We start from the raw sequence: 12,816 nt of genomic DNA, 5'->3' as shown, positions 1-12,816 counted from the left end.
AGGACCACCTACTCAGTAACGAGCTGGTTGACCTTTTTGGGTGATCACAGCTTTTAAATATTGAAGAACAGATTTCACAAGGTGGCAAACATGCTCCATACTTAACTCGACCCATACTCGCTGCAGTAGCTCCGTCAGTCAGCGCACATTTTGCGGATCAGTGGGAGCAGATCTCACAGCTCTTTCCACCATATTCCAAAGATGTTCAATGGGGTTACAGTCCGGTGAGTTTGGGGGCCAAGGCAGTGTGGGGAATTCATTGTTGTGTTCCTCCAACCACTCCCTAGTGATCCCAGCTCTATGATATGGATCACTGTCCTATTGAAAGATGTGCACTGTAGTCGGGGAAGACTTCCTGATGATATGGGTGCAGATGGTTAGCTGATAGGACCCTATAGAGTTTACCATTTAAGGATGTGGCACACTGACCAACAATCCTTGGTCATGCTGTTTATGCCAGATGAGGACCTGGTCATCCATGTGGCTCAGTGGGAAACAGAACTCGTAATTCCAGACAACTTTCTGTCACGTGTCCAAGGTCTAATGACATTTTCCCTGGGCAGCGTTTGTGATAACACAGGATCATCAGGGGCTCCCTTGTCGGTCTTTGATTATTGAACAACAGTCAAAGCAAGGTACACCGCATGGTCATTGTGGAGACTTGTCTAACTTCTCAGCTATTGTACTGCTGGGTCAGTTGGTCAACTGTGGCATGCCGTTATTGAGACATCAGATATGCCACCTGATGTTTACCTCTAGGCCTGCCACTGTGTGATCTTCTGGTACACTTCTGCTACTGTAGCTTGGGAAGAGCCAACAAGTGCGACTGGCACCACACCTCCGGGCACCAACAATCTACCAGAGCCACTCAAATCCGTTTACCCATGGCTACCAAATGTTTCCTGCTGTTGCACATAGGAGAGGTCCCCGCATTATCAGAGAGCAGATCGTGACACACCCATGAAGTTTGTACCACGTTACAGATCACAAGATGTGACACGCCAGCTCTTTCGAAGGGTGCATTCACACAGGTGAGCTTTCCAAGTGAGCGCTGTCCGTGGCCGAGACGGACACATCTAGTGCAGAAAAAGAACGCATTCATTTGTAATGCAGTGATCGTTCAGTGTATATCGCTTTTTTCTTATGACATGAGGGCACCATTTAAAACTCAGAACAAGATGCCATCTAACAGGAGGCCGACTATAGTCTTACAGGCAGACAAGGGTGAGCTCCTGGGACACAAGGAATAGATTTCTTTGTAGATTTCTCAGGTTAAATTGTAATAGGAGTCAAAGTAGGGTCAAAAGAAAATAGGAGATTGAGAAAGTGCTGAGCTATTTATTTTGTGGGTTTTTGTGTTTTTGTGTTTTTTTTTTAACAGGCAGAGATTATTTTTCAGGTAAACAAAATGTGTAACTTTTTACCTCATCTCGCAATTTTTCCTTTAGAGATTAGCAAAGCTGGAAACCCGAGAGGCGAATGAAACCAATAAGATTCTAAATGACCAGCCAAAAATCCATAACTTCCAGATGTGTATCACCAAACATTCTCCTGTTAATACACCCCAAGATTACAGCACCAACCTTAAGCTGTTTCCATCCCGCAGTCCATCCCAAGGTGAGGAGGACTCGGCCCTCATCCTAACCCAGGACCATCTAAAGAGCTCTGACCCCGACCTGTCTGCTAACAGCGACCAGGAATCTGGAGTGGAGGACCTGAGCTGCAGGTCTCCAAGCGGTGGGGACTCATTACCCAGTGAGGACAGTGGGAAGGATCCTGATTCAGATGAAGCAGTATTCCTCACTGCTTAAAGATCTTAGTAACTACTTGCTATCATATTATGTGTTTCTATTTATTTATAGGGAGATGTGCGATATAAGCTGGAAAGAATATACAGGAGGACTGGGGGTGTGGGATGACGAATTCAACTATGTCCCCGCTTCTATGGTAGTCTGTGCCTAAGACTAGAAACTCTGTCTGCGGGCTTTGGGAATGTGTAACGTTATGTTTAAAGATTTTTTCTAAACTCCAATATTGATGGACCTGTTTGAAGGACAGCTCATCAATATCAGATTGGTGGAGGTCTACCCTTCAGGATGCCCAATGATCAGCTGTTTGAAGAGATCACAGCGCTCGGTTGAGCACCACAATCTCTTCTGAGGTCAGTAATGTCCCATTCATTTGTCACATGGCCTGAGAGCCCTTCGGTCCCATTCAGGTGAAAAGAATGGATTTCTATACCTGGCAAAGGCACTACAAAAGGTACAGCAGTATGGCTGGTATGCAGGGAAGAGGCTGCAACCTCTTCAAAGAACTGATCAGTAGGGGGTCCTAACCAGCAGACCCCAGCCAATCAGAGATTAATGACATATCCAAAAAATAGGTAATCAATATTGGGTTCCTAGAAAAACTCTTTAATTTAGCCACTTGTCTAAGTAGAATTGGGGGCTGTGTCTAGAGCATGAATCATATCACAATACATGTGTGTATTAGGTTCCTGACTGATATAGGTATATTTAAGTAGTTTTCAAGTTTAGAGTCACTTTTCATCATAATCACATGATGCCAATGTGAAAAAGGTCTGAATGTGAAAACTGACCATGGACTAAAGTTGGCCATACAGGTTCTGATTAAAATTACAATACTGAATATCAGTTTCCTGTTTTGGGTTTGCACAACCCTCACATTCAGACAACCGTTTTGGGCTCACACAGGATATCACGTTGCTATACTATACCATGGATCCCATCCTGTGGCACTTTACTGTGCAGCTATAGCCGAATAATGAAAAAAAAAACCTCAAAAATCTTTAAGACTCCAATTACAAAAATGATGAATAAAGGCCCTTCTACACGCAACAATTAAATTGCTCAAAATTTGTTCAAACGGCCAAAAATAAGTGATAATCGTTACATGTAAACACTGGCATTGTGCACTTTTCATGTGAAGGATGATTTTAAGGTGAACTTAAATGTTTAGCTACTGAGAGATAAAGCAAACACATTTATCTCTCAATTAGACCACAGGCTGTTCTCCCCATGGCACGTTTACACTAGCTAGGAGAGAACAATGCAATCTGGCAGCAGCCGCGAGGAGAACAATGCAGCTGTTTGCACAGCTGGGCGTGTGTTTAAACACGCACAGCTCTGCAAACAGCTCCTGAAGGTCCTTTTATTGTACATGCAAATTAAGTTGATAAAGTGTTAATGGCCATTAACATTTTATGCAAATAGATCACTAAATCTTTCAGTAGTTTGCGTGTTCAAGGGCTTTAAGGTATAGATACAGATCATTCCTTTCTGGGTATCTTTCTTAGGGTAATATTGAAAAGCGCAGACTATGCCCATAGTTGTGGTACCAGAACGCAAGCCTTCAAATGATTACCAAAAATAGGTTGCAGACTTCAGGGGAAATTCCGGTAAGAATATAGTATTGAGGCAACCAAAGGAGGAGGGCGAAGAAAACAAAAACCTTGATATGCACTTCTAGATGAGAGGTGCCGCATATCCACTGGGTGAGTCTTTCCTGTAGACTTCAATATGCGTGAAATAGAGCAGTAAACCCATAAACTTAGAATTCAGTAGTTACGAAAACTATTTTGGTCCCTATTAGGTAGGTCTGGACTGTACACATTGCATTTCATTCACTTTTTAGCATCTGCTGGGATGGGAAATTGGGGAGGAAGCACATACTTTTCCTCCAGTAACAGATTTTGCCCCGACAAGTCATCTGCATGGGTCATTTTCACATAATGGTGTTTTTTTTTTTTTTTTAAAGATACACCATTACTTTAAAAAGGTAAACTGATTAAAGCGAGTCTCAGATCCCCTTCTAAGAGTATGTAGTTCTTTAGTGTGGTCCAGATATTCTCTATCCTTTTGTATTTCTTAATCTGTACATTGCAGCTTTCCTGCTGACCACTTGAGCAGATTAGCGGAGTCCCGTGTACTTGAATCCTTGCATGTAAGCCGGGTCTAAGAACCGTAGGGTCCTCTTGAAGTGCTTCCGACACTGTGGTCTTCAGAACGCACACCGATTCTTTTCTAACCGCGCTCCATGGTAGTCACATGTAGGGTTCATACCATCACATTAGATCAGTTACTGCACTGAACTAGTTCTAGTAAGGTAAGAGTCAGTGTTGTGTAGTATCTCCCCTGCCATCCCGTAACGCGTCCGCCTGCTGGGCGTAGCTAGCAGGTGTTCCGGCCATTTTGAATGTTTATTGAAACTGCTATTAAGTTTCTTTTGTAAGCTGCATGGATAAATCGTACCAAAACAATTGTTCTCACTTTGCTGCTTATTGTGACCAAGACCCTGTTGGTTCTATATGAGAGTTTACAAGCGCTTATAGTGCTACTATATAAGAACAAAGCTACTAGATGCAATAGAAAGAACAGCATGACTATCCGTTCAGAGAGCAGATTCCAAAATGGGATGAACATAGCAGACAAAGGGGGTTATACCACCAAAACCTATCTACAGGATCTGTGATGATTGATTGCTGGGGGTCTGACCATTGGGACCCCACGCAACACAAGAAACAAGTCTACCTACTGCATGGGGCCAAATAAGAGAAAACAGAATTGGAACGGGCACTCCGAATGGGGAATACGTAAGGAGGAAGTAATAAGTAAAGAGGAGACATAATACTGGTAGGCATGTCTCTCCATCCCCACTGAGCCTGACCAGCACCAATAAGCACGGGTTGACAACAATGAAGACAGAAGCAGTGAGTCCAAGGATGTAGTCTAGAAGCAACTGGAGGATTTGGATGCACACATTTATTTTTGTAGAAGATGCTACTCCATGCATTTCAGGAGTAGAGATGAGAGAGCACACTCGCTAAGGACAATTACTCGATCGAGCATTGTCCTTAGCGAGTATCTTCCCGCTCGGAAGAAAAGGTTCAGCTGTCGGCACTAGTGAGAGGTGAGTTGCGGCAGTGAGCAGGGGAGAGGGAGAAGGAGAGAGAGAGAGCTCCCCTCCGTTCCTCCCCGCTCTTCCCCGCCCTCTGCCGAATCTTTTCTTCCGAGCGGGCAGGTACTCGCTAAGGGCAATGCTCGCTCGAGTAATTGCCCTTAGCGATTATGCTCGCTCATCTCTACTCAGGAGCCATAAACTTATACCCAAAAGTCATGTTTTGCTTAAGTAAATTTGTGTATCTTTGTTACTTCTAGACTACATTCCTGGAATAGCTGCTACCATCTTCACAGTTGTCAACCCTTGTTGATTGCTGCTGGCCAGGATCAGAGGAGGTTGAGAAATATACCCTCTTCAGCTATAAGTATTTATCAGCTCTACTTATTATTTCTTCCTTACCAATTCCCCCTCCTGAGCACCAGTTCCAATTCTCTTTTCTCTTATTTGGCTTATCGTCCTTTTGGGGGCTGCCGGTGGAAGCTACTCACCCTTTCTGGTTTGTTGGGTCTTGCCATGATCCTTCAGCAGCAATTCCTTCGAGGTAGAATGATCTCCCATGAAATAGTGAGATACCATCAGGTTTCACAACCCCAGCGTTTTCCATCTTGTAATTTGGATATAATTATTACATTCTAGTCCGGGCGCCTAAATAGTGCTGTATTCTAATGTATGGAGCCGGGGCGTGCATACGTGACCACCACTCCATTCACTGGCTTGGGCGGTATGTGATCACACCACTCGGCTATCTCTGTTAGTCCCATTGAAGTGAATAGAGCAGTGGGTAATGCATGCGCACCACCGCTCCATGCACTAGGTGGATTCGGGGGGCACCATTTTTTGTGGTCCCTAGGGGTCCCGGTGGTCAAACCTTCAGCAATCATTTATTATCTCTCCGCTAGATAGGAGATAAATGATTTTGGTGGATAACCTCTTCAGGGGCGGTCAATGATTAGAGAAAAGAACCTGCTGTTTTTCCCGAAACGGCATGATCTGTCCATGCGGTGCGTTTAGTACTGCAGCTCAAGCCCATTTAACTACATTTGGACTGAACTGAATACCAAATGCAACCCATATGGATGTGCCACTGTTTCTGCGAAAAAGCAGATTCTTTCTTTAAAAAGCCAGGACAAACCTCCTAAAGTAGAACACCCATGTTATAGAATTGAAGCATCTGCATAAAAAAAAAAAAAAAAAGGCATATTATTCTTGGGAGGAGCAGCTGAACAGAGCTGTGCCCCCATAACGAGTAATTTGCTTTATCCGAGTATCGCTGTGCTCGTCCCTGAAGATTCGGGTGCCGGCACGGAGCAGGGAGCTGCAGGGGAGAGCAGGGAGGAACGGAGGTAAGATCTTTCTCTCCCTCTCTCCCGCCCACTCTCCCCTGCTCCCCGCTGCGACTCACCTGTCAGCCACAGTGGCACCCGAATCTTCAGACCCGAGCACAGCGATACTCGGATAAAGCAAATTACTCGAGCGAGTAGTGCTTTTCCGAGTACGCTCGCTCATCTCTAGTGTTGTGGAGACCCTAAAAGTGGTACGCATGTTCTTTTGGGAGTTTTGCTTTAAAAAGAGTCATTCCCATCTGAGCAAGTTATCCTCTAAGTATCAGTTAGGTCTGACTGCTGGGACCCCCACTCATCCCGAGATCACAGCCCCAGGGGCATCCCAAAGTGTGGGCGGCAAAGGATGTGCATGTGCATCTGCTGCATTTTTCTGGATCAGCGGAGGTCCTAGTGGTCAGACCCTAACCAAGCAGCAAGTTCTTACCTTTCCTCCTGGGTACAGGGGATAACTTGCTGTGGTTGAAATAACCCTTGGCTGCAGAGGTTTTTTTTTTTCTCCCATGAAGGTATTCATTTTTTGCTTTTCATTTATTGCTGGTATCATTGCTTATTTCTGTGAGGAATATTACAAGGTCATGATCTATTTTTTTATTTTGTGTTGCACATATTTTGTTATTTATATGCAGAAATTAATTTCTGTTTTAAGATATTTTAAAATATATTGTCAAGCAATATTACCCTAATTGTGATGATATCAATACAAAATATGGATGTAAAAGTAGTCTATTCTGTAATGTGCGATTAAAATATTTTTTTAAACACACTTCTGCTGTGTATATATTATATATATAAAATTGTGTCCATGTCCTTTACTAACACACTATTGCCTAATTTATAGTATAAGGTTTTAGAAAATTGTATATACGTCAAGATCTGATTAATACTTGATGATCGGGGGCCGGCGATCAGCTGATCCTCCCATCCACTGTCAGGGTGTCCCCACTGCACTCCCGAGCCAAGTGTGTAATAGAAGGCATCGTTTCTATGGATTTCAATAGGAGCAAAGCTTTCTATTACACTTCCAGCTCTTACCACCGATATGAACACGGGGTGGGAAGATCAGTGGGGATTCCACGCGTAGGAGGACCCCTGCCATTCAACTAAGGATGACCTAGCTTGAGGACAGATTACCAGCGGTAAATACCCAGAATATCCCTGTGACACAATGAAATTACCCTGACAATTGATAAACTAGAAAGTCTAGTAATTTTTCTTGTGTAGGTCTGCCGAGGAATGTCGAATTTCTCAAGGCTAAAAGTAGAAGACCCGGCAGCAAGTTAGCAGAAAATTAGGAAATTCCCCTAGTTCAGAAATCAAAAGAATACCATATTTTGTGTTATTTTGTTTTGGACAGTTTTTCTGAAGGCTTTCTACCTTGACAAGTGAGGTAAATACACTACGAATGAATGACCAGTCACCCAGAATACTTGGTAATATCATAGCCCATAAATCAGAAGTGTCAAACTCATTTTCAATTATGGCCCCATCAGAATGTCATCTGCAGGATGGTAATGAGGATCACCTGGGATGTACAAGCCGCCTCACGGTCTGACCCCCAGGAAGCAGCGCTGCACTAAAGGTTCAGCGCGAAAAGTCCACACCAAAGACTCTGTGGGCTGCAGTAAGGGCCACAGTGCTCAGTCTGCATGCACTGAACGTCACAGTGTAGACCAAGATAGCGGCCATTATCCCGGTATCCAGCAGCAGGCCATAGACGAGTCCGCAGTGTAACAGAGGGTCTTCCTGGCATATCTCAGGACCCTCCCATCCAGAAGAGACTTTCTGCTTCCAGACCTCACGGGCCACATAAAATGACCGACCTTCAGTTTGACACAGGTGCCATCAATTAATGGAATGTCACAGTACATACCTGCTATTAGAATTGTTAAAGGGGTTTTCAAGGACTTAAATTTGGATGAACTATCCTCAGGATAAGATAACATATCAGATCGCGGGGGTAGCAGATTCCAGGCAATCCAGCCAGTTAGTAATTTGAAGGGGGAGAGGCTGGCATGAGTACTGCAGTCTTTTCATCGTCTACGAAGCACAGCATTGTACACTATAGTAGCTCAATCTCATTCACTTGGATGGCTGCAGAAAGATCACGTGACCTCACCAGAGAATGAAGAGGCTGAACTAGTTACGAGAACGCCCTTTAAGTAGCTGATCAACTGAGGTGTTAGGATTGAATCAAAGGTCATCAATATCAGATCGATGGAGGTCCGACTCCAGTTTGTAAAGTTAAAGGGTCACGGTGGCCCTGTGAATAATGCGGTTAGTACCCCATAAATCAGACTCTTATCCTAATGTGAAGCCATTATCAGAACCGAAAACAATGTATACTTAAGCCTCATTTACACGAGACAACTGTTGGGCAAACGATGCCCGACACTCGTCTCCACTCCAGTGGTGTTGCACAGGAGCAAATATCGTTGGCTCACATCGGGACAGCTGGAGGAGATTGGAGAGGGGCGGGTAAGAGCGAGGAGTGAAATATTCTCCAGCCGCCCCGCTGTGAGCCAGTGATACTCGCTCCTGTGTAACAACACGGGATAGAGTATATGCAGGGACGAGTGTCGGGCATCGTTTGCCTGACAGTCATCCCGTGTAAATGGGGCTTTTGGCTGAATGCACATGGGCGGAAATTCTGCGGCGAGATTTTGCACAGAATTTCCTCTGTTACACGCTGCCATAGGATTGCATTAGCTTATGCAATCCTATGTAGACAACCATGATTGGACCGCGTGAAAACTCGCGTGGTAACAAAATCGCAGCATTTCCTATTTCAGTGCAAGGCTCGCACTGCCGCATCATTGCTGACGTGCCGGCTCTGCACTGCACTGCACACGTGCGCTGCAGAGCAGAGAGAGAAGATGCTGGACAGATAAGCGAGAAGTCAATGCAGGGGTACGGATCGCATCCCGCTGCGAGAATCTCGAAGTCGGACTCCATCCCGTCTGCATTCACCCCCACTATCAAAAGCTAGTTCTTGTTAAGAGCAATAAATCAACAATAAATAATTCTTGTCGGAACGTGAGTAAAAGGAAGCAGCAACGTGTTTATTACTGCTTGTATTTACATTATAATGTACAGGTACAGCCGAGTAAAGAGCACACCTTCATTTCTTCCCACTCTTCCTGAAAGGCACTGTATGTACAGAAGCATGAAATGATGCCAATGGCTCATGAAAGGGAAAGAACACTTAATTTGCTGAATAAAAAGCTCCAAACACAGAAATTAAGTATTTAATATAAATCATTCCAATATGGGTAACAGAAAGTAAAAAATATATTAGAAGTATCCTTACAGCAGATACAGAGTTTGTCGATGTGAAACGAACAATGGTAGTTAAATCGTACAAAAACAGGTCTTACCGATAATCTATCAATGGAACAGAATACAATCATTGTTACCTTCCAATCATAAATACAAAAAAATGTGCTTCCTAGGAGTCAACAACCAACTTCTTCTATGTCAACCTTTCTAATTAACCTAAAGAGAAACAGGGTTAATATGGAATTAGTAGGTATGTACAAACGGTTTCTTCTACTTGTAAAAAAAAAAAATGTTACAGTTTTCTTGGTGCTATTCGGATGATTTCAACGCAGATTTGTTGCAGAAATTGCTATGACCATCTCAATTGCCTGAATGGAGCTTGCAGAAACCATTACAACCCCATTTAGTCTATGTTCACATCAGCTTTTAGTTTTCCGCTTTGCACAAAAAGAAGAATGGAGAAAAGGACATCCTGTAAAATCCTCATTTTCGTTCCTGTTCTACATCTTTTTTTCCCCACCATCAAAGAGAACCGTTGGACCTTTTCCCCATTCAAAATAGCAGAAACGGCAAAAGAACAGAAGACTCTATTCTGCTCCAACAATGCTGCTCATGGGGGTCAGAAACAAACGGAAACTACTTTGTTTGCATCCGTTATGCTACTGTTAAGCCAATTCATTAAAATCTGACGGTAACGGATATCTTACGGGATGAAAACTAGCTTTCCATTTGTTTTTTGGATACATTTAAAACCTAAACCGCTTGAATACAGCCTAACTAAGGGAAACGGAAGCAGACTTCTGTGCATTTGTTCTGTCTACAGATTCTGGCATAAATGCTGGAAAAAACAACACTATTTTTTCCAGTAAAATAACCAAAATCATGAGAAAAAAAAAAAAAAAGAAAAAAAGGACAGAACCCATTATAGCCAATGGCTTCCGTCAGGCACTGCCAGTTTTTCTCACTTGGACAGATCCGGCATGTTGTTTTATTACCCATAACGGAACAGACGAATGGAAATATGAACAGCGGCTCAGACATCAGTTTAGTTTGTTTGAAATAGGAGAAAAAAATGATCCATTACTAACGGATAAAAGACCGCCGATGTGAACAAACCATTAGATGTGATGTCTGTATTGGATCTCCAGTCACAGAAATCTGTCAACAAATCTGCTGTGTGTGAACACCCGATCACGCAGGTCATTTTACACCATCATCATTGGATCGTGAAACATTTGCCAGCGACTAAACGCTGAATGATAAGTGAGTGAATTATGGTTTGATCTTTATTCCTGCAGAAACTGACCAACAATTGGCCTGTGTAAACAGGCAGTCATTAGTCTACGAACGTCTGCCTGTTTACTGTGAACGGAGGCGGGTGGCCAAAGAAATCTCCGCCTCTATTCACAGAACAATTACCGCCCGTGTGAAAGCGCAGAGGCAATAATTGTTGGGGGTTAACCCCTTAGTGACGTGGCCAATTTTCGCCCCAAGGATGCAACAATTTTTTTGAGGATTTTTATCTCCTCATTTGAAAAGTCGCAACGGCTTTATTTTTCGGCCAATGAAGGCTTGTTTTTTTTTGCTTGGCGAACTGTAATTTTTGAGTACATATAAAGGTACTGTAAACACATTTATCAATTTTATTGTAGAGGGCAGGAAGAAAAAACACATCAATTTTGCCATTGTTTTTTTTTGTCAGTGTTAATCATACAGCATTAATGACATGATCAATTTTTCCCGTGGGCTGGTACGATTATGGCGATAAGAAAGTTATATATTTTTTTATTATATCCCCTCTTTTGGAAAAAAATTAATTTCCTGCATCACTGCATTCAAAGTCACGTGACGTTCTAATTTTTCTATTGCTGGAGATCTGTGAGGGCTTGTTTTTTGTGTGGCAGTTTTTATTGGTACCACACTGGGGTACATACAGCTTTTTTTGATAACTTTTATTGTGTTTTTTTGGGGAGGCGAAATGAACAAAATAAGCATTTTGGCTCCATTTTCAATTTTTTTTTTCTTTTACAGTTTTTGCTGTACAGGATAAGTAGCGTGTTCAATTTATTGTACAGAACATTACAGATATGATGATATCAAATATGCAGATTTTTTTATTCCTAAGAAGGAAAAGTGCACAAAAAAGGTTTTTTATTTGTTGCTGTATTAACGTCCCTGTAGGGGACTTGAACCAGAAAAGCTATGATCGCTATGATAATACATTGCAGTACTTCTGTACTGCAATGCATTATCGCTTACAGTAGTAATCACAGGCCATGGCAACCCATCGCTTACCCCCCCTCGATTACATAGCGGAGAGGTAATGACTTCACAGAGGGTGTGCACCTTTTGATTCGGAAGGGGTTTGACCCCCAACATTGGGCTGTTGAATACCAATACCTTAAGCCCATTTTCCTCTCTATGCAGCTTACAGTCCAGATATATGCCCCCCAATGACCACATTTGGTTTAATAAATGGGTTGGCTTCCTTTGCTGTGAATACATGTGTTGACACCTCCAGTTTCGATTTCACTATTCAGGCGTTAAGAAGGGGCCATATGCCTTAAAACAAGTCACAATACTGGTTCACTTTTGTGCTTCATACAGATTTGCGCCCAAGCCCTAGATCTTTGGTTTTCTATTACTATTTGCACTTGGCACCTCTGTAACCCTCAGGTTCGCTTGTGGCCATTGCAAATAAGAGCTCTGCCTGTTTTTTTTCTTTGATCCACATTACGGCCTCTAAGACTGGGTTCACACCAGCTTTCGGGATTCAGTTTTCTTGTTCCACCATGGGAGCAGGAAAGTGTAATGCCGGATCCATCCTATGACAGAAACAAACCACACCTGACAGACCAATGGACGATCAATGGTGTCTGTCCAGAACTCCAGCATTTCCATGAGCAAAACAGTGCAGCATGCTGTGCTATTTTGTCCGGCATTGTGAGCTGAATCTGCACTGGAAGCTCCAACGAAAGACGCCAGCGCAGATGTGAACACGGCCTAAGAGAACCAGTGCAAAATGGAAACAATGTTTATATTACAAAGTGATTAGAACAGCTTTACTCCCACTGAATGTAATAGTAGAGTATGGTCTTGTTGTATATTGCATCGAGCACAGCACGGCAGTGTATCATACCTAGAGCGGTGCGTGGTATTGGCTGTGCAGGGATATGGACTGTTGCAGCTTTTCTTCTTTTGCTCTTCTACTGTGGCAGCACTGAGGAAATAAAGCAATCATTTGTTAGAGCCCTTTTATATGGAACCATTACGGTTA

General features: G+C 43.1%; 2 protein-coding genes across 3 annotated transcripts in view; one reads left to right on the top strand and one right to left on the bottom strand.

Annotated features, from left to right (window-relative positions):
* The window catches only part of MTMR7 (myotubularin related protein 7), a 56,833-nt gene extending 51,640 nt beyond the window's left edge, over window positions 1-5,193 (top strand). Inside the window, exon 14 of the mRNA XM_066573392.1 lies at window positions 1,449-5,193. Coding sequence (XP_066429489.1) covers window positions 1,449-1,811 — 363 coding nt within the window. The 3' untranslated portion in view covers window positions 1,812-5,193. The remainder of the gene's footprint in view (window positions 1-1,448) is intronic.
* Window positions 5,194-9,492: 4,299 nt separating this feature from the next.
* The window catches only part of VPS37A (VPS37A subunit of ESCRT-I), a 39,894-nt gene continuing 36,570 nt past the window's right edge, over window positions 9,493-12,816 (bottom strand). Inside the window, exons 11-12 of one of the 2 annotated variants that reach the window (XM_066573384.1) lie at window positions 12,679-12,759; window positions 9,493-9,755 (exon numbers count right to left, since the gene is read on the bottom strand). In XM_066573384.1, coding sequence (XP_066429481.1) covers window positions 12,679-12,759 — 81 coding nt within the window. In that variant the 3' untranslated portion in view covers window positions 9,493-9,755. Of the gene's footprint in view, window positions 12,760-12,816 lie in introns of both variants that reach the window. The other variant, XM_066573383.1, reaches the window with a different exon arrangement.

The sequence above is a fragment of the Eleutherodactylus coqui genome, chromosome 7, assembly GCF_035609145.1.
Source record: "Eleutherodactylus coqui strain aEleCoq1 chromosome 7, aEleCoq1.hap1, whole genome shotgun sequence".
NCBI lineage: Eukaryota > Metazoa > Chordata > Amphibia > Anura > Eleutherodactylidae > Eleutherodactylus > Eleutherodactylus coqui.
This window is presented reverse-complemented; position numbering and strand designations above follow the sequence as displayed.